Source organism: Mastomys coucha, unplaced genomic scaffold (genome assembly GCF_008632895.1).
Source record: "Mastomys coucha isolate ucsf_1 unplaced genomic scaffold, UCSF_Mcou_1 pScaffold5, whole genome shotgun sequence".
Taxonomy (NCBI): Eukaryota; Metazoa; Chordata; class Mammalia; order Rodentia; family Muridae; genus Mastomys; species Mastomys coucha.
Genome location: NW_022196911.1, coordinates 27,909,629 through 27,932,285, shown reverse-complemented (window position 1 = coordinate 27,932,285; position 22,657 = coordinate 27,909,629). Strand labels below are relative to the sequence as shown.

General features: G+C 40.8%; 1 protein-coding gene across 1 annotated transcript in view; it reads right to left on the bottom strand.

Moving 5' to 3' along the window:
• Positions 1-640: 640 nt before the first annotated feature.
• The window catches only part of Ubtd2 (ubiquitin domain containing 2), a 52,282-nt gene continuing 30,265 nt past the window's right edge, over positions 641-22,657 (bottom strand). Inside the window, exons 2-3 of the mRNA XM_031351129.1 lie at positions 15,855-16,091; positions 641-1,248 (exon numbers count right to left, since the gene is read on the bottom strand). Of these exons, the coding sequence (XP_031206989.1) occupies positions 851-1,248; positions 15,855-16,091 (635 nt within the window). The 3' untranslated portion in view covers positions 641-850. The remainder of the gene's footprint in view (positions 1,249-15,854; positions 16,092-22,657) is intronic.

Here is a 22,657-nt window from a genome sequence, read left to right as displayed (position 1 = left end):
TTTCATTCTGGACTGGAAGCAGCTATATTTCATTTCTGTCTTGCCTGGCCCAGAAATATATAGGCGAGGCCAGGCAGCTACAGAAATGGCCATGCTGAGCAGCAAGATCAGCAAAGGCATCACACAGTAGCTAGCTGTCAAGCCTGGGTACCATAGACATGTTAAGATTACAATGCAACAAGACTAGAGACTTCAACTGAGACGAGAGCTCCAACTACTTACTAGAGTATTGCCCAGTGGTCCAGAGGGTGCCTGCTGCCAGTATGATGGCCGCAGGACTGAGTGCATGTGAACAGGGAGTGGAACGTGGTGGGAGGGGAAGCAACACTGACAACCCCTAGTCTCCCTGCTTCCTGATGGGTAGGACTACAAACCCAGAAGAGAAGCAAAACCCTATGCTCTTTTAGGTTTCACTTAAAAAAACAAAAATTAAGTTTTGTAACTGTTATTGATGGTTCTGGAAAAAATAATTTGATATATATGTCATAAAAAATTCTGTGTCCAAAAGGTGCTTGGTGCTGTTTTTGATGGGTCTGGTGTCTGTTTACATTCGAGATCATTTAAATACAGCCATTACACAGTTGATAAATGTTTTAAAATAAATGGTTATCTATTTTTTAACTGTCTTTCAAATTAGAAATTGTAATTATAAGAGTACCAGAGGCTGGCTCTGTGTGTTTTTATTATTTTTGTTGGTCTCCATCACAGATGGAATTTTTCACTGGTAATTCCTCAGAACTAAATCCATTCATAGGGAATTCAGAGCAGTGAAAATAAATTTCACGCCTTAGAGTAGGAAATGGTAACAATAAAAAGGAGCCAAGGGATCTTGGAAGAAGGCAAGCCCAGCTCAGTTCTCCACTGGTGTTGGGTTTTGCACAGGCTGGCTCACTATAACCTGCACCACATAGTCCTTGGGGATCTTCAGCTCCTCCAGCTTCATCTTATCAGTGAGAGGCCTGCCAGAGAAGAACCACCGTTGGCTGCCTGGCTCCACACCTTCTGTGGCATGTAAGCGCCTCTTCATGTGAAACACTGTGTCTGTGCTGCGGACCACAAGCTTGAGGTCTTTGCCTGTGGAGAGCCGCAGACGGAGCTGAGATTCGTGTCCAGAATTGGGAGGTGGCTCAGGAATGTCCAGAGTCTCTATGTCACTCTTTTCCTCTATCATGTTGATTGGTGGTGCCAGGCAATAGACTGGCAGCTGGTACCGGTTCCCCAGCTCATCGTAGCACTCTGTCAGTGCACCTGCAGAGAGAGGGGACAGGGACAGTTTCAGTGAGCATGCTCTGTCTACTCAGTGCTTTCAGCCTCGACACTCTCATCATAAACTCTAACAGGTATACTGCTAGGGAATTAACAGGAAAGCCAAGAGAAAAGCTCTAAGAGGACCCTGGCAGATGTGGGGCCCTGTAAGTTTATCACTGTAGACCCCCACTCCCTCCCTGCAAACAGAGGAAAACTCCTGTGCTTCCAGCAGTGGGAGCAAAAGAAACTACATAAGGGACTGTGTGCATCAATCAGGTGCAGCTACACATGAACTGACATTAAAAGAATCGTAAAAGAGTACAATGAATACCCCCATGTGTACAAATTTGATCCTCTAGATGAAACAGACCAATTCTCTGAAAAACATTATCTAACGAAGTTTACAAATGTAGAGATAATCCTAATAGGCCTTATCTGTAGAAACTGAATCAATAACTAATAATTTTTTAAAACAGAAAGCACCAACTCCAGATGGGCCAACTGTGAATTCTGTTGAACATTAAAATAAGAAATTATAACAACCTTCTATTTTCACAAGACAGAAGAGACACTGCCTAATGCATTCTATGAAGCAAGTATTACCTTAGTGCTAAAGGAACAAAACAACACAAAACAAAAACCCTCTACAGGCTAATATCTCAAGAAAAGACTGAAAAATCCTCAACGAAATATGAGGTACATCAAATACAACACTAAAAAAAAATTATATACCATTCCCAAGTCAAAATTTATTCTAAATATTCAAGACTGGCTCAACCTTCAGATTTTAGCTAATTCATAGCATTAGGTTAAGCAAAAAAATATCATATAACCATATAAGATTGAGAAAAAAAACACTTGGCAAAATCTAGTACTTCTTCCTGATAAAAACTTTCAGCAATACTACTCTTAGCTTCATGAAGAACAGTTTTAGGGGGTTGGAGAGATGTCTCAGCGGTTAAGAGCACTGACTGCTCTTCCAGAGGTTATGAGTTCAATTCCCAGCAACCACATGGTGGCTCACAACCATTTGTAATGGGATCTGATGCCCTCTTTAAAAAAAGTTTAAAAAATCCTGTAACACTAAACTTAAAGGTAATACATTTTTAATTTCTCATTAAGACTAGGAACCAGGCTAGTGCAAGAAAGATTAGGAAGGAAAGAACAGAAGTTGTTCTTTGTGTTTGTTTGTTTGTTTTTGTAGATTTTGGACACTCTTCTCTAAGTTGTATATAAGGTTAAAAACTTAACGTAGAAGGAATGGTTTATGGTAAACTTGTAGTAACCAAGATGGTATGGAACTGGGCATGGTAGCTCATACTGAAACTCTAGCACTTGGAAGGGTGAAGTAGGAAGAGAGACATAATTTGAGGTTAGTCTATATACAGAGATAGTCTAGGCTATCTCAAAAATTAAAAAAAAAAAAAACCCTAAAAAAAAAAAAATGTTAAAACACAATCATGATCAATAAAACAGATGAAAGTCAAGAAGTACAACTCACATAAACATAATGAAATGATTATATAAAAGAAACAAAGGAAAGGGAGTACAGAAAAGACAGGGTTCCATAGGGCTAATGAACTACAAAAAAATAATCTCAATACAGAAGTTACTCATGTCATAAAAATTAATTTAAAATACACCATAGGTGGACAAATGGCTCAGTGACTAAAAACACTTGCCACCAAGCCTGACAGCCTGAATTCAATCCCTAGAACCCACATAGTGGAAAGAGGAAACTGACTCCTACCAGTTGCCCTGTGATTCCCCTCATGCATGCCATGGCACACATGTGCCCACCCTACCACTGCCACCGGGGGGAAAAAATTACAGGCTAAATGTAAAATACAAAGGTACAAACTACTGAAAGCAAAAGAAAAAAATCTAAATGTTGTTACCTGAACAATATGTCAGCAAATGTACAATCAATCAATGAGCTGATTTTCATCAGAGTTAGAAAATCTAGGCTCCTCTAAGGACAGCCAAGAGAATAAAAAGACACAAACAGCAAGAAAAATTTTAAGACATAATAGAAGACTGTTACACAAACATACATAGAACTAGGCAATGGTGGTACACATTTTTAATCCTAGCACTCCAAGGGCAAAGGCAGGTGAATTTCTGTGAGTTCAAGGCCATTCTAGTCTATAGAGTTCCAGGACAGCCAGGGGATACACAGAGATACCCTGTCTTGAAAAACCAAAAGAGCTCTCAAAACTCAGTAATAAGAAAACAAGACTTTTAGGAAGTGGGCTGAAGACCAGCCATAGTAAAGATATACTGTAATCTCCACACCCAAAATTAAGCTTCAGGCCAGCCTAGGCAAATAGTGAAACCTTGTTTCAAAACAACAAATACAAACAGAAAAGCCTAGAAAACTAAGAATTCAAACACCTTGATAAAATTCTTCACAAGGATGATGAGGCAGAAGATAGATGGGTGAAATGATGTGGAACACCACACCACTATGAAACCAACCATACAACAATGGCCAAAGTCCAGAGCTCTGACAGTACCAAGGCTGGGGAGATGGAGCACTAAGGAGATCCTGTCCCAGCTGCCTGGGAGGACTGCTTGCTCCCACCCTGTGCTCCTTTCCTCTCTCAACAGAACCTTTATTATCACCATCAACATCAACAACAACATCACATCCCTTCCTTTCCAACTTTTCGTAGGTCCTCTCTGGCAATGTTTCTTTTTGAGACAGGGTCTCACTATGTAGTCTGGTTGATAATCAAACTCACTATACATAGCAAATTCTGGGCTCAAAATTGTGAACTCTTGCCTCTGCCACTCAAGTGCTGGAATTATAGGTATACACCACCACATTCAGCCTTCAGTCTGACAATTTCTTACTAGATGATCTGAAGTTCCAAGGGAAGTGAAAACTTGAGTCCACTCAAAATCTCTATACGGAAGCAAGTAAGTCGTCCTTTAGTGTGGGAGTGGATAAACTGTAGAATACACAATGGATTTTATTCTGTACTACAAAGAAAATGAAGATATGTAGGAAACAGTACTTAATATTAACTGAAAGGAGCCAGTCTGAAAGGGTACACTGCCGATGAATCAAAGTATCTGGCACTCTGGAAAAGGCAAAAATAGTAAGATACTTAAAAAAAAAAGGGGGGGGGGCTGGCAAGATGGCTCAGAGGGTAAGAGCATTCATTGACTGCTCTTCTGAAGGTCCTGAGTTCAAATCCCACATGGAGGCTCACAACCACCCATAATGAGATCTGACACCCTCTTCTGGGTGTGCCTGAAGACAGCTACAGTGTACTTATTTATAATAAAATAAATAAATCTTTAAAAAAAAAAAAATCAGGCCGGGTGGTGGTGCACGCCTTTAATCCCAGCACTTGGGAGGCAGAGGCAGGCGGAGTTCGAGGCCAGCCTGGTCTACAGAGTGAGTTCCAGGACAGCCAGGGCTATACAGAGAAACCCTGTCTTGAAAAAAGAAAAAAAAAAAAAAACAATCAGTGGTTGCCAGGTGACGGGTTGGAGGGAAAAATGGATAGGTGGAACAAAGAGGGTTTAAGACAGTAGAGCCCACTCTGTATAGTTCTACTACTGGCAAACAGATGTCATTATAAATTTGTGCAAACCCTGAGTGTATAGCACTGCTGGTGACCCTGACATAAACTATGTGCTTTGGGTGCTAATGAAGTGACAACAATGGTTTACTCATCTCAACAAGTATACCGTTCTGTGATGGACACTGATAATGAGGGAGGCTGTGAATTCAGGGGAAAGAAGAGGCTACATGGAAAATCTCTTAACAGTCTGTACATACATATAAAAATTATACATGGGCTGGGCAGTGGTGGCGCACACCTTTAATCCCAGCACTTGGGAGGCAGAGGCAGGCACATTTCTGAGTTCGAGGCCAGCCTGGTCTACTGAGTGAGTTCCAGGACAGCCAGGGCTATACAGAGAAACCCTGTCTCGAAAAACAAAAACAACGAAATTATACATGGGGCTGGAGAAATGCACTGAGATTAAGAGCACTGGTTGCTCTTCCAGAGGATCCTGGGTTCAATTTCCAGTACCCACAGTTCACAAGCTTCTGTAACTCTCATTCCAGGGGACCTGACTTCCTCTCCTGGCCTCTGGGGTACTACATGCATGTGGTGCAGACATGCAGCCAAAATACCCATGCATATGAAAAAGATCATGAAGCTGGAGTCCCAAGAACCAGCCAAGGCAAAGGTAGTAATGTGTAGTGTACTGGGGAAAACATGCTCAAAGTATATTACCCGCCTGAAAACAGCCTAATGTGAACCTGTACAACATGCACACTATTAATACAGGTACATCCAGATACTTAATTAAATATGGCTTAGGTTCATCTTTAGGGTGCAGTTACATGGAAAATCAGTCAAAAAAATATTTGTGTATATTCTCGCCTACAGGTGAGGATTATCCCAGAAACAACTACTCGAACAGACAGAGCCCTTTGTGGCTAATGCCTTTTGAACAATTTATTGGACAACGTTGATTCTGTTAGTAAAGGCTGTATACACAGGTGCATGAGAACAGTGGTACTCCTGAGTGTCTACTCACAGAACCACACTGCACCAAGGAAGAAGGCTGTGAGTGAAGCTTGCCCTGGCACATGGCAGCCTCTGATCAACTCCAATCAACACAGAACAAACCACTGCAGGCAAGTACAAACAGGCAATTTTGAAAATTCAAGTATTGCTGTACAGACATCAGAGAATGGAAAAGCAACTAGATTTATTTGAACTGAAAGAGAAATGCTATAGGAGTGGGTGTTCTGGAGAGCACCACAGGGATGATGATATGAAGACAGGAGTAAACACAACCTAAGGAGTGAGCCCTGGCTGAGGCAGAGCACAGACCAGCGATGGGACCTCGAGGAGCCACAGTACAGCTGAGTGGGATCAAGAGAGAACTGTCACACACCTACCTGACTGTACAACTGTCCCTACAGCACAGTGGAGAACTGGCAGAACAAAAAAGAAACCTCATGGCCCAGGGGAAGACTCTGCTTAGTTTTTAATGGCTTCAGAATCAGGTCAGGGCTGGGGGTGGGGGCAGTACGTGCTGTTTCTGCAGTTCTTGCAGAGGACCCAAGTCTAGTTCTCAGCACCAGGAGAGCTATTGTGCTCTGACCTCCTTGGGCACTAGGAGTATACATGGTGCACAGACATACATGCAGGCAAAACACCCATACACACAAAATCAAATCAGACTCAGTCCTGAAAGACCTACACTAATTGAAGCAGCAGAAAGGGACAAGTTTAGGGAGACTAACCCCTAATCTGCAGGACCCCCAATACACACTTTTACAGCATCAGCACACATGTCACTTTCTATGTGAGTAAAGCTATTTGGAAAGATTAAATAACAGGGTTCTGATAAACACTTGTATATCATTTTTTCTGTTGCTTAACAAAACAGTACTCCTAAAGTCCCAAGGAATAGAGAATTTTAGCATACTTCAATAAATTATGGGTGCAACTGAGGCATTAAAAAGTCTATTTCTAAATGAAAAAAAAAAAAGCTTAATGCATATCTCAGGAAAAAAATAAAAAGCTATTTACTTAAACACTTTGGAAGATGGAGATGTTTACCCAAAATCCATACTTGGCTATCACTGGGTGTCAGTGGAAAGCAGTTCCCCAACCACAGACAGTATATCCAAGCTTCCTGCCTCTTAGCAGGATAATTAAAATCATTATATCATTCCCTCTTTTCCGCCCCTTCCATATCCCCTCTTAAATTATGACTTCTTTAATTATTGTTATATAGACGGATATAAATGCATTAAATATATAAATAAAACCTACTGAGTTCCTTTAGTGTTGTATGTGTATGACTTTAGGGCTGACCATATTCTATTATATAACCATTTGGCAACCCCCCTACCTCCAATGAGAGTCAGCCCTGCCCCTCACTGGCTGTAGCATTAGGTGAGTTAGCTGGGGCATACTGGAGGGGGCTCGCCCTGGTGGTGTGCGTAACTAACTCAGCTACTATCTAGGCCCAGATACAGGGCTTTGGCCCACCCCAAAACATCTACCCCATCTATGAACTGCTGGAGCAAGTGAAGGGGCTAGTCTTGCAGATTAAATTATGCTGCAGGATCTCCATGACACAACAACAGGGTATCCGAGAGGAGTCTCAGTGAGGATCCAGCACTGACAAAGACCCAATGTAATTGAGAACGTGCAAGTAAAGATATGTGGACAAAAGGGTACACTGTGTGACACATTGTTACACATTACAGCTTCCAAGATGAGGATTTTGTTTGTTTGTTTCTTTGGTTGTTGTTGTTGTCACTGTTATTGTTATTTTTATTTTTTTGGGGGGGGGAGTTGCAAGGGCAGAGGGAAGATATGAAGGGACAGGGAGATAAGTGGGATTGGGATATATAATAGCAGAAAGTCTATGTAGGTCTACTATACATATTTTACAGATGGGAAAATTGATAATGATATGTTTTGTTAAAATAGCTAGTAAATAACAATGAAATAACCATTAATCAGATTCCTGAATAAATATATAACATAAAGATAAGAGCACACTGCTTAGCCGGGCAGTGGTGGTGCACACCTATAATCCCAGTACTTGGGAGGCAGAGGCAGGCGGATTTCTGAGTTCGAGGCCGGCCAGGTCTACAGAATGAGTTCCAGGACAGCCAGGGCTATACAGAGAAACCCTGTATCTAAAAACCAACAAAACAAAACAAAACAAAACAAAACAAAAAACAAAACAAAACAAAACAACAAAAAAAGCACACAGCTTATTATGTTAATAAGATGGTTAAATGGAAGAAATAAATGGACTTAGAGAAAAATGTAAGGCATGACAAATAAGATACTAGTGTGCTGTCCAGCCTAATAACATGACAGTATTTATCAGTAAGCCAAAGACAATCCCTAGCAGTGAGAGATGCAACCCCACAGCATCCAAAGGAAGTGTGCCCATTCAGAGAAGCTTACATGCTGTAAGGTTGCAAACAGACGTAGTACTGTCACTGTCTGGTCTACAATAACTGGAAGGCGGAGGTAGATTGTCTGAATTCAAGACAATCCTGGTCTACAAAACAAGTTCCTGGGTTATGTACAACAGCCAGGGCTGTTATATACTCTGTCTTGAAAAACAACTACAACAATGAAAACAAAAACAAAAGAAAAACAGAGCAATGGAAAACAGAAAGGTTTGCTTAAAGAAATCCAGTAAGGACTGGGGAAATGGCTCAGTTGATGAAGTACCTGCTTCACAAGCAAGCACAAGTACCTGGATCCCAGTAAAAGGCTGGCTATGAAAATCAGTGCAGTGGTCCCTCAAAAAAATCCAAACAGACCTACTGTATAGCCCAGTTAGAGCATTCATTCCTGGTATATCCCGAAGGACACTGCTGCCTACTACAGAGATACATGTGCTCGCGCATGCTCAACACTGCTCTATTCTGAAGAGCTAGAACATGGAACCAGCTTAGATGGTTATCAGTTGATGAGTGGATAATGAAACCATGGTACTTAGAACACTGCAAAGAAAGATAAAATCGTGGAGTGTGTAGGTAAATGTATAAAACTGGAAAATATTTGACACACACCCAAAAAGACGAAGGTCACATGTTCTTACTCCTATGTGGACCCCAGTGTCAAATCTTTAGCTGTGTTTGACTTAGAGCACCTTAGAATCCAGGAAACTGGTGGGCATCCAACATAGACAGACCTTGGGTTTCTGCCTATACACATGCACGCACACACATGCATATCTGTTTTCACAGAAGGCCAGAGTGCTTATGCACAAGAGGAAGGTATTTTTTCAAAAGCTGACCACTGTGGGGATTTACCCCCTTGGCAAAATCACTCTCAGTCCTGGCTACATTAGAAACCACAGAAGGTTTCAATCACTACCCTCTGGCACTGAAGCTCAGCTTGTCTAGCAAAGCCTCACTATTTCCAAAGTTCTAGCCCGGCTTGTTTACATTATTATCTAATATCCACTGCAGACTTTTTTTTCCTTCTCACAAACCCACTGTAGGACCTGTCAGAGACAACCAGCCATCAGGATAAGTACCTGCCAGGGAGGGCATCATCTCACCAACCCAGGAAGCCCGAAGCTTCTCCTGTGGGCAGAAGGCTGCCAACTCATCAGTTTGTTGTGATTTCTTACACAATTTTCTTAAAGTGTTTTCATTTATTTGTATTTTATCTAGATGATTAGCTTAGATACCCTATTTCCCTTGGTTAACTGTTTTCTCTGGCTACTTTCAATTAGGCTTCAACATATATCACTAGAGCCAGGCATGGTGGAGGCCACCCCTGTAATACTAGCTCTTGGGAAATAGAGGCAGGAAGACAAGGAAAGGCCAGTCTCAGTTATATGTTGTGTTTAAGAACTGTCTGGATTATATAAGACTGTCTCAAAAGGACCAAAACAAACAAACAAAGCCTGCCTATAGAAATTTGTAAAGATAAAAAATTAATGGGCTGGCGAGATGGCTCAGCAGGTAAGAACACTGATTGCTCTTCCTAAGGTCCTGAGTTCGGATCCCAGCAACCACATGGTGGCTCACAACCACCCATAATGAGATCTGACGCCCTCTTCTGGTGCTTCTGAAGACAGCTAGGGCCAGCAGAGGTCCTGAGTTCAATTCCCAGCAGCCCCACACATGATGGCTCACAGCCATCCGTACATCTACAGTGTACTCATATACGTAAAATAAATCTTTAAAAATAAATAAATAAATAAATAAAATAAAATTATACACTTGAGGGAGTATTTCTCAAACAGCAATATAATAATATGAATCAGTTTTAAAAAGTTTCAGCCTTTTGCCTCATCCTGCATGGGCTTCTTTACAAATGAATCATAACATCAAAAGACCATCAACTACCTTTAAGCAGCCCTTGGGAGCAGTCTTCAGGACTGTAGGGCTGCTAAAAAACTAGATTCTCCCCCTGGAAAGGCCATGCTGGGGACTGAGCCAGCCTGGCTGCCTCTAGGCCCGAAAGCTTTGTCATCCACTAACCAAGCCAGGAGGACTGTGGCAACTACAGGAACCAAGCTAACATCTTTCCTGGCAAGCAGAGGCCAAAGTGGCTTAGCTAAATACCACTGAAGTCACCTGATGGTAAAACTAGTATTAAACACTGTGTAACACTTTGCTGAATTTCTACAGGGGACATTTAATCTCTAGTTCCTGGGTTTCATTTCCTTAAGGGGGCAGAGTAGCAGGCCAGAAGCACTTGCATCTGGTGTCTGCTGAAAGCCCAGAGGCCTTATAGAAGTGGAAGCTGATACAGCTGTTCCCTTGGGATGTGAGAAACCCAGCTTCCTCCCCACTCTCACCCCACCCCAACAATGAAGAAAGGAGGTTTTCTTCAAAGACAAGCCTCCTGGCTCAGGAATAACCTCCCACCACAGCTATTTTCAGACTGTATCACTCTAATTCAAGAAAAAGCATGACGGCAGCAGCAGAGCAGACACATTCACGGTTTGTAACACTCAGCCACCTTTGTCTGTTAGAGGACAGAAAGAAGAGAATGATACGCCATTTATGATTAATTGGTCATCAGGCTCCTTATTAAGGATGGTTTCACTTCTAAACACTACAAAAGCCAAGGAAAAATCATCTATGTAAAAGTAACTGTATTATAGTTAGTCCTCCATTTCTTAGGACTTTTAAAGTAACCTAGATTTTTGAAGATATGTTCTTGCTTCAACAAGTGATCCTCTTGCTTTAGATTCCAAGTGCCAGGATTACAGGCATGCAACATACCCTGCCCTTGCCCATTTCTTGAAGTTTTTGGAGGGTTTTTTTTTTCCTCTATTTTTAATTTAAAAAAAAAAATTGCTGAATGTGTGTATAATCAGAGGACAACTTTGTGAAATCAGCTCTTGTCTTCCACATTGTTTTAAGGCAGAGCCTCGTTTCTATTGTTTCGAAGAATACTTCTGGCTAGAGATGTGCCTACATCTATTTTTTACCTCAGACCCTCTGGATTGAGGGAGGATGGGAGGCCAGGCAGTGGTGGTGTGTGTCTTTAATCCTAGCTCTTTGGGGAGGGGAGGAGGAGAAGGTAGTTGGATCTCTGTGAGTTCCAGAACAGCTACAAAGAGACCCTGTCTCAAACTTTTCTGGGGAGAAGGGGAGGAGGAGTGAAGGGGGGGAGAGGTAATAGGGAGAGACTGGGAGGAAAGAAGGGAGGAGAAGCTTAGTCAATAAACATCAATCAATCAAGATTTTAATTATTCTTATTTTTATGTGTATGGATGCCTGTATGTATGCTTATGTGTCACTTGTTTGCAGTGTCCACAGATGCCAGAAGAGGGTGTTAGATCCCCTGACCTGAAATTACAGATGTTGACAGCCATCATGTGTACTGAGAATGGAACCAGAGTTCTCTGGAAGAGCAGCCTGTACTCTTAACCACTCTATGAACTCCTTGAACTGCTTTTCTATATGAGACAGGGTGTCTCTACTTTGTAGCCTTGGCTGGCCAGGATCTCACTCTGTAGACCAGGCTGACCTTTAACTCAAAGATTCACCTGCCTCTACCTATTGAGTGATGGAATCAAAGGTGTGCAACACCAAGGTAAGCATCCTGGCCTGTTTTTTTAACGGCCTTCAGAGACACCTTAAGAAAATATGCCGGTGGTGGCACACGCGGCCAGCCTGGTCTACAGAGTGAGTTCCACAACAGCAGGGCTGCACAGAGAAACCCTGTTTCGAAAAACAAAAAATAAAAAAAAAAAAAAAAAAGTAGAAAAAAAATTAAAAAGTACTGTTTATCTTAAGTATTAATAAAAGTCTATCATTTTAAAGTATTTTAGGAATATGCAAGGTACTAAAAGTACCAGGCATAGAAGAAACATTGAAGAAGACTCGTGTAATCACTTTATAAATTCACAGATTTGAAATTGTATATTGGGTGTGAATCAAAGGTATTTTTGTTACATTTTAGATGAGTCGAATTTCAGTTCCATGATTTATAATGATTGATTCATATAAGGTATGATTTTCCTTGTTTCAGTTTTCTCCGGAATAAAATGGGGACTGCTACTAATTTTTTTTTCATATAAGAGAGTTGACACACATACATATATCCATTACAACTAACTTTTTAAAAAAGTATATTTTTAGAATTTTTTACATGATGGCAAAATACCAAACCATGAGAAAAAAGGAACAAACTCTTGAAGAAATACAAGGCAAATTTTAAAAACCTGCTGTAAAACCTATGGGGAAAAGGTTCTTTACAGACAGGAGGCTATGGGAAAGTGGATACAGGCGGGTCAGAGTCTGTAAGTCAAGTGTGGTGCAGGTAATGTACCTGTTAGTGCCAGTGTCCAGTGGGGGAGAAAAAGGGACCCTATAGCTCCAGTGTTTACTAAGTGCTTTTGGTAGGTCAAGCACTATGGTAAATGACTCACAAGAGATTCATCCAACCAGACCTATGTGGACCACGGTCCACAAATGACAAAGAGAAATGAAGGTCACCAGAAGTGATTTGTTTAAAGCCACAAAGCTCTCATCACTACAGTAGAAGCACAAGTGATGTCAAAACCTACCACTGAGTAGGTCTAAGTAAAGACATTCAATTAAGTAGCTGAATTGTAACTGATGGCAAATTAGGGATGTATGACAGAGCTTAATTGACAGGCCCACCCAAGAGATGTCACTGATAAGCTTTAGAGGAAACTAGAGAAACATTCAAGGATATCAATGACAAAGCCTTCTTGCCAACAAGTCCGGGATAAAGCATTTGAGAGAGGAATGCTCAAACATCACCATGGTTCTTCCATGCTTATGCAGAATATATTTCTCTCTCACACAATCTCTTTCCCTCCTTCCCTTTCTTTCTTTTGGTTTTCAATACAAGGTTTCTCTGTGTAACCCTGGCTGTTCTGGAACTTGCTCTGTAGACCAGGCGGGCCTCAAACTCAGAGATCCATTCACTTCTGCCTCCCAAGTTCTAAGGTTAAAGACACGACGTGTTGGTTGATGGAGCTGCCAGCAAAGATTATTATTGTTGTTGTTTTGGATTTTTGAGACAGGGTCTGTTTATGTAGGCCTTGCTCTACTAGACTAGCAAAGTAGACCAAGCAAGCTGGCTTTGAACTCAAGAGATCCACTTATCTCTACCTCCTGAGTGCTGAGTGCTGAGATTAAAGGCATGCCTCACCATACCTGGCATAGCAACATTAGTTTTCTTGACAGTTCATACAGATGAGCAGTAATCAGACTTAAATATTTAATAGAGATTTGAGTCTCTACTTAATAGGATATACATACAAACAGATGCTATACACGAAACAGATACATTGCCTTTTTGAACTTAAAAGCATTTTTAAAACATATTTGTTACATTTATTTAATGCAATTATTGTAATGTATGTGTGCATGCTATAGTGCACATATGGACATCATAGGGCAACTTGAGGAAGTTAGTTCTCTTTCCTTCTACTATGCTGGCTCCTGGGATTAAACTCACACGTCAACAGACTTGACTGTAAACACTGCTGAGCCATCTTGTTGATCCCTGCCTCCATGAGCTTTTAAATTAAGCCACACTTTGGAGACCGTAAATAGCTACAGGTAACTATATTATGTATTAATCGGGCTGGAAGGATGGCTCAGCGGGTAAGAGCACTGACTGCTCCCCTGAAGGTCCAGAGTTCAAATCCCAGCAACCACATGGTAGCTCACAGCCACCCGTAATGAGATCTGACGCCCTCTTCTGGTGCGTCTGAAGACAGCTACAGTGTACTTAATTATAATAATAAATAAATCTTTAAAAATAAAATAAAATAAAATGAGGAATTCAAAGTTCCAGGATTCTAGATTAAAACAACCACAATAGATTCCGTTTGGGAAATAAGGGATATATGCATTAGAAAGAAATGAGTAATGCAACTTCATGAAAGAAGAACCTTTACTCTCTGTCACATTAATGAAGTAGCTGAAGGGGCAGATGGAGAACAATGTCACCATCCCCTCATCTACAATCATGGAAGAGGTAAAGGATTTAAACACTAGCCTGAAACCGAAGCTAAATAGGTATCCTAAAATGGCGCTCAAATAATTCAAATACAATTCAAATTCAATAAATGTTGAGGATATAAGCCTATGCTAAAGAGTTCTCATAATAAATAACAGACAGTCATAAAACAAGGAATGCTTCTTAGAAGCACGACTAATTAGAGTATAATGGGGATTTGGAAATTTGGCAAGGCTTATGAGTAAAACATCCTGTATTGGACAAAGAGTCAAAGAACATTCTGCAGATGATTAAATTACTAAAGCACTGCCCCTCTACAAATAAAACAAAAAAGACCTTGGGGAAAACAATGGTGGCCAACAAAGGGCAATAGTACCTGTAGGTGCCTGTTCCTTACATAAGTCTGAACAAACAACCTAGAAAGCTATTAACTTGGAAAGCTAAAGAAAAAAACACAAATACATAAATCAAAATAACAAAGAGTACATATATAAAACTAACATACACACACATATATATGTTATATATGTTATATAACATATATAAGCATAATACCAAACATTTAATGTTTTGAATCAAGGAGACCATAAAAGAGTGCACAAGTCTAGCATCTATGTGTTCTTGGATACATATACATTATGATGATTCTTAGTCACACTTCTAAAGCAATAAAGAGCTCTTGTATGGCTCAGGCTAGAGTCATGGAAAACAATCCTTAAAAACTTTGAAGTTGGGCTGAAAAGATGGCTCAGCAGTAAGAGTTGTTGCTGTTTTTCCAGGACATGGGCCTGTTTCTCAGCATCCACATGGCAAAAATAAACACCCATACATAGAAAATAAAAGCACATTTAAAAGAAAATATTTTATTTTTATCTATGTATGTATGTTTATATGTATGATCTCTCTCTCTCTCTCTTTCTCTTTCTATCTCTATCTATCTATATGCACCACATAAAAGCAGTGCCTTCAGAGAGGGAATAAGATTTTCCTGGACCTGGAGTTAGACACTTGTGAGCCACCAAGGGGAACTGAACCCAGATCCTCTACTAGAGCAGCAACCACTGGTAGCCATCTCTTCTGTATACCTCCCATCCCAAATATTAATTTTAAAAAATGAACTGTAAAGTCTAAACCTGCTCATGCTAAATGATGGGAAAGCATGACTAAGGGGCATCCATGATGTCTCTGTACTTTATAAAGCCTAAGCTGAGACACCCCAGCTCTGACAGGAAAGTAGTTAAGGCGGCAGTGGCTGCAGCGGTGGCAGCAGCTACCTCCAGGTGGGAATGTACACTGCCAAGAGAGAGAAGCAGACTTGGGCGAGGGGGAGAGGATGGGAGGGGAAGTTGTCTCTAGAAAAAACTAAGTCACACAGAAAGTAGAAAATACACATTTAGCAAATGTTCTCTTTTCTGAGATTAAGAAAATGAAATAAAAATAAAAATGAACCAAGATCAGCTTAAAGATATAAAAAGAAAAGAAAATAGAAGAAAGCTATTTTTTTACTATAATAAAAAAATTAGAGGAATGTATAAAAGAAAAACAGAAGTCTCTCTTCAGGTGGTCCTCTGCTACTGGAGGCAAGGAGACTGTGCCCCTTGGTCATCAGGACACCAAACCTACCGTGTGGTAGTGTTATGTTTGCACCATCAATGATTGCCTGTGCCAGTTCATGATCATTGCTTTCAAAAGCATGTGCAGCAGCCTTCAAGGCATCCCAGATCTCTTTCCGGCCTTCAAAAGCTGGTGCAGTGTCCCAGAATTCATCCCTCTTGCTGCGCAGTTGTCCATCTGTCATGGGATAGTCGCTTTTCCATTTTGGTTTCTCCTTTTTCAAAGGCTGGTTACGACCTAGAGCAACTAAAAAGAGAAAATACTAACATCAATATTCACATACACACTCTCCCTATTCTTTTTTTCCCCTCCCTATTCTTTATGGAAAAAAAAAAAGGTTTCAGATTCTTTTACCATAATTACAGCTAGAGGTTTGCCTATTTGCTGATTTCTGGCTGAAATTCTATTTACCAATCTAGAGCAAATGGAGATAGCTAGCTGAAAAAGTTCCTTTTCTGCATTTTTTTTTTAAATTCTTTGAGACAAGGTTTCACACTGTAGCCCTGGCTGGCATCCAACTCATAGCAATCCTTCTGTTTTAGTCTCCCAAAAGTGCTGGGATTATAAGCCATGAGCCACTGTACTATGCTACATAATTTTCAGTAAATCAATAGCTCTTTCCAATCAGTATATTTCCAAAGGATGATTAAAATAATTACAGGCCGAGTTGTGGTGGTATACACCTTTAATCCCAGCACTCAGGAGGCAGGCAAATGAATCTCTGAGTCCGAGCACAGTCAGGAGTTACACAGAGAAACTCTGTCTCAAGAAACCCAAAATCAATCAATCAATCAATCAATCACAGGAAGCTAGGGAAATGGCTTAGTCAGTAAAATGCCTGGGTTACCAGCAGGAGACAGAGGCAGGCAGATTTCTGGAGCTTACTAGTCAGCTAGGCTGGCCAAAGGAACAAACTTCACGTTCAGTGAGAGAACCCATATAATAAATAAATTAAATAAATAAATAAAGTGGAGAGTAACACACACACACACACACACACACACACACACACACACGCGGGTTGGGAACATAGCTTAGTTGGTGAAGTGCTTGCTCTGCAAGCATGAAGATACAAATTCAATCCCCATACATGGCCCACATAAAACGAAAGGCTGGGTGAGGGTGCCACATTTGTAATCCTAGATTTGGGGAGGTAGAGACAAGCAAGTCAGTCTTTGGAGTTCACTACCACCTAGCCTAGTTTACTTGGTGAGTTCCAAACTAATGAGAGACCTATGGTAACAAACAAGATGATGGCTCCTGAGGCTGACCTCTGGCCTCCTCAAGCACACATATAAACTCTGTCTCATAAACAAGCACACACACAAGTAGGTGACTGTCTTCTGAATTCATGGCCAGCCTGGTCTACATAGCAGTGTTCCAGGATACCAACGCCTACAAAGAGAGATCCTGTCTCAAAAAACAAACAGCAACAAGAACTGTGAGGAAAGAGTAGGTGGGAAATAAATGACAGCGCAGGTGGGAAGCAGAGACATATGCATCAAAAGTCACTGTTCCATGTGTAACTGAACAAAGAATATCTATTTTAAAAAATCTAAAATGGTTCTAAAGTATGCATAAAGTTAATGATGCCCTTACTGGCCTGGGCTATGCCTAATACAAATAAAATGACTAGCCCCTGGGAAATCTCAACCCTTCCTAGGCTATATTCCTATATGACAGGGCTAACTAACATGGTAAAGTATATTTGGTTTGATACCTGAATTGAAATAAATTCTTTACTAAGTCTGACCATTGCTCTCAAGGCCAAACATAATAGGTCTCTCTAGTCTCTCCCACAAAATCTTCATCACTGACACATGATGATGTTTTGGCCTTCGAACTTGTAATGCAATGCAGGCAAGTCTAAAATGGATGGGTGTAAAAGTAGAAAACCTATCCATTTAGTAGCATAGTTCGAAACAAAAATCCAAGTCTCCTTATGTAATCAACCTATGAGGTTTAATTCAAATGTGAACAATTCAATCTGTAGTAATAGCTTTCCTCTAAATTTTGCAAGTAATACTGGAAAGTAAAGCTAAAGTACCACTCAAAAAGGTACCCAAACTATATCCAATAATCATAATATACCCCCTGGCTCCACCACAGTGAAATGACATGTAAATTTCATTTTCTGCTATGTTATCCTCTACATGAGCATATATGCTCAACACACAGTTTACTGAGCAGGAAGTGAAAAGCAGGGCATGGTTACAAGGAAGCAGTGTGCCACCTACTTGGATAATGCATCAGGTGGACCTGAGCAGTTCAAGTCTTTCACATATTTTAAATATTCTAAACATGTCACTTACTGTAGTTTCTGTTTTCACTGTGCGAGATTCAACAAAAACTCTACAATCTCACTACCTAATACGAGCAACTCAAAAAAAAAAAAAGCTCAAACTGGGTGTGATAGCACCCACACACAGGAGGCTCAGACAGGAGGAGAGCAAATTTGTTTAGCATAAGCAACACAGCAAGACATCACAAAAAGGAAGCTCTAGCTGGATGTGGGGGGTATGGCACCTCACACCTTTAATCTCAGCACTTGGGAGGCAGAGGCAGGTGAATCTGAGTTTAAGGCCACCCAAGTCTACAGAGCTAGTTCTAGGATAGCCAGGGCTACACAGAGAAACCCTGTCTTGAAAAACCAAAAGAGGAAGCTCTCGAATACAGAAAGACAATAGAAAAATAAAATGAATATTTACATATGGAATACTTTCCTCATCTATGAGGTGGCCTTATTTCTGTGGTTTTTATTTGTTTTAAGCCCAATCTCTCTCTCTCTCTCTCTCTCTCTCTCTCTCTCTCTCTCTCTCTCACACACACACACACACACACACACACACAAAATGCTACATTTATACTAGTTAAGGTAACCATCATTCTGAATGAATGTATTTCAAGCCTATATTGTCAAAAGTTCCATGGTGCTGGGCGGTGGCAGCACATGCCTATAATTCCAGCACTTGGGAGGCAGAGGCAGGCAGATTTCTGAGTTCGAGGCCAGCCTGGTCTACAGAGTGAGATCCAGGACAGCCAGGGCTACACAGAGAAACGCTGTCTTGAAAAACCCAAAAAAAAAAAAAAAAAGTACCATGGTATTTCCTCTGCAGAAATAAATAAAACAGAATAAGGCTCCCTGAAAAAAAGAAATAGGCTTGTTTTATTTCGCTCTAGGTTTCTGAACCATAAATGTGTATATATGTATCACTTGAGTGATATACATACACTATGAAACTGACCAAATCTTTGTGGCATATTCATTATTATTTTGAGAAAGTCATAAGTTAATTTTTTTAAAAAATTTTCTTACACTCATGAGTGTTTTATCTGCATATACGTACATCAAGTGTGAGCAGTGCCCACAGAGGGTAAAAGAAGAATGTTGCAGACCCTGAAACTGAAGTTACAGACAGTTGTGAGTACCCATGTGGGTGCTGAGAATTAAATATAAGTCCTCTGGTAGAACAGCCAGTGCCCTTAACCACACAACCATCTCCCAAGCCCTAGTATAGAATTTTTTACTGAACTATTTGACCTTAAGCTTTGCATGCTGAGTTCAATAGAGTACCAAAACAAGTTTGTTTTTTAAAAAAAGCCTCATGATAACTTTAATCAGGGTTTCTGCCTAACATTTCATTAATTAAATAAGTTGGAAAAAATAAGCTTTTAGCAAATTAATTCAAACCATCCTCTCATTAAAACATGAAAATGGCTTGGGTAACCACCCAAGGGACAGAACCTGGTTCCTCCACAAGAGCAGCAAGTATACTTAACTACTAAGCTATTTCTCCAGCCATTTTTCTTGTAAACTTTTACACAGTTTCCTCATTCTTAACAGATTTGATACTAAAGGCTTGCCTTTCAGATGGAACTATGTAGCATATGACCTTAAATTTACTATACAACTAAAAGCATTTAAATGCACAATCGTTTAGACATTCTGTTTATAAAAAACAATTATCTTTGGGGGATGGGAGGATAGCTCAGTTAGTAAAGTTCTTGTTTGATGGAGAACTCATGTAAGAAGCTGTGCGTGATATAATACCCTTGTAATTCTAGTGCTGGAGAGCTAAAGACAGAGGCAGGGGCTCACCAGCCAGATAAGCTGACCTTACTGGCAAGCCCTGGCCCGAGGAATGATGTGAGGGTGGCCTCCGCATATACTTCTCTTTCTCCCCCCACCCCTTCACAGAGAATGAGAAAAATCAGAGATCTTAAAAATGACTTGTGGTTATAATTATTTTCTTGCTTTGGTTCTTCTTTGAAAATTCCTGACTTAATGTTTGGGACTCATCAGATAAAGAAAGAAAAGGCCACAAACATAGGCAAGATAAAAATAACAAGATATGACCCTGGCAATATTTGCTGTAACAGACAGAAACCTGTAAAGCATTAACTTCCCTGATAAAGTATGGGGTGGGGATGGCAATTTAAAGTGACCATAATCAAAAACCAAATTGTCCGCTCAAGCAATGTTATGTATTTAAAACAGTGAGAACCAGCGCAGGGGACTAGACTGCTCCTGTCTGTTACTGACTAGAGTACCAAAAGAAGGAAAAACTTGTTACTTTACAGCTAAAGATAGTGAAGAACTCTGACAGCAGATTCTGTCACCTTCCAGAGCTGGCAGGAACCTATGATCCCCAGGGTCTCAAGCAGGGAAGGACCTTGGCAGCATCTAACCAAATGTCCTACTCAGGCCTACTAGTTCTCAGCAATGCCAGTCTCAGAGTCTCAATGAGTATGAAACAGGTGGTGTTTTATTTTATTTGTTCATTTTTGGTTCGAGACAGGGTTTCTCTTTGTGGCCTTAGCTGTCCTGGAACTCACTATGTAGACCAGATTGGCCTTGAACTCATAGAGATCTGCCTGTATCTGCCTTCTAGGTGCTGGAATTAAAGGCGTGCACCATGACCACTAGGTTGTTTATATTTTTACTAATGTTACTATAAACAAAGATTAAAGGGTAAGAAAGACAGAAAAACAAAGAAAGTCTCACTAACATTGGTTTAGAAATATCAAGTCATGACCTAAAGATGCTCAAAAAGATTTTTTATCTCTTTGACTCAAGACCTGCAGTGACAACGTGGTAGAGCTAGGTAACAACTGAGTTCCTGAGTTTAGTTCTAAGTGACATACCCCATTTAAAGAAAACACAGCTTCTTAGAGAAACACCTACTTTTAGGCACAAACCAAAGAATGTTAAATCAAGCTGTGGCATCTCAGTGACATTAGTATGTCAATTAGTATTAGATGTTAGTATTTTACACACAGACAAAACTGTAGAAACCAAAACCCTGTGGGTAGAAGACATGAATATAATGCTCAGAGCACTAGGTCTGATCCTGTAATCACTTACTACTGTGTCTATGGTGACCACTTTAGTATCTCACTGTTATTAACTGCTTGTATCCCCTTGAATTCCTGTGTAAAGCATATTACTGGAGGAAGAGCTGTTAGAGGGAATGAGTTCATGATGATGGGATCCTCACAGATGGGGTTACAAGAAAGAGATGAGCCAGGAGGTGGTAGCACCTTTAATCCTAGTACTTGAGATGCAGAGGCCGGTGGACCTCTATGAGGTTGTTTGAAGTCAGCCTGGTCTACTGAGCAAGGTCCAGAATAGCCAGGGCTACACAGAGAAAACCTGTTTTGAAAAAGAGGGGGGAGGAAGGGGAAAGGGAGGGGAAGAGGGGGAAGGGGAGAGGAGAGGAGAGGGAGAGGGGGAAGAAGGGAGAGAGAAAGGGAAAGAGAGAGAAAGAGAGAGAGAGAGAGAGAGAGAGAGAGAGAGAGAGAGAGAGAGAGAGAGAGAGAGAGAGAGAAAGGATATCACTCTACCAGGAAAGAACATATAGAAGGCAGTTTTGTGGGCACCAAGAGGGACCTTACAAACCATTAATCAGTTTACCACCTCGATATTAGAAATCCCAACTTCCAAGAATTGTAAGAAATAAATTTCAGCAGTCACCTAGTCCACAGTATTGTTGCAGCAACCTGACCTCACTAAAACAGACACTGCCACAGAAGTAGAGCATTGTTGTAACTAATACCTAAAATCAAAGTAAAGGGCCTTGCGCAGCCAGGCGGTGGTGGCGCACACCTTTAATCCCAGCACCTGGGAGGCAGAGGCAGGCGGATTTCTGAATTTGAGGCCAGCCTGGTCTACAGAGTGAGTTCCAGGACAGCCAAGGCTACACAGAGAAACCCTGTCTCGAAAAACAAACAAACAAACAAAAACAAAACAAAACAAAACAAAAAGACCTTGCGCTCAGGAGGCAGAGGCAGGTTAATTTCTGACTTCCAGGCCAGCCTGGTTTACAAAGTGGCCAAAGCTACACAGAGAAACCCTGTCTTAAAAAAACCCAAACCAAACCAAACGAAACCAAAAACCCCAAAAGATAACAACTACAGCAGCAGCGGCAAGGGCATAAGAACTAGAGACAGGAAGAGGGTGAACCAGCATTGCCACTGTATTAAAAGACCTAAGAAAATCAACATGTCATAAGAAAATGGGTGTTTGAGCTCACAGTTTTGGAGGTTTCAGCCTAGGACCCTTGTGCATGTGAACAGACCCAGCCGGAAGAAAGCACATCCCCACTGGAGATCAAGTCCTTAAGATGTGGGACTTTAAGAGATTATTTAAGCTCTAAACTATAGTAAAGATTTTACAGATACATGCTAGAAAAAGCCAATATTGCTGACAAGGAACTGCTAAAGGCAGTTCTATAGTGTTCTAAAAGATAAGAGAGGCTGGTAACATAGCTCAGCAAGTAAAGATGATTGTTTGATCCCTGGGACCCATATGG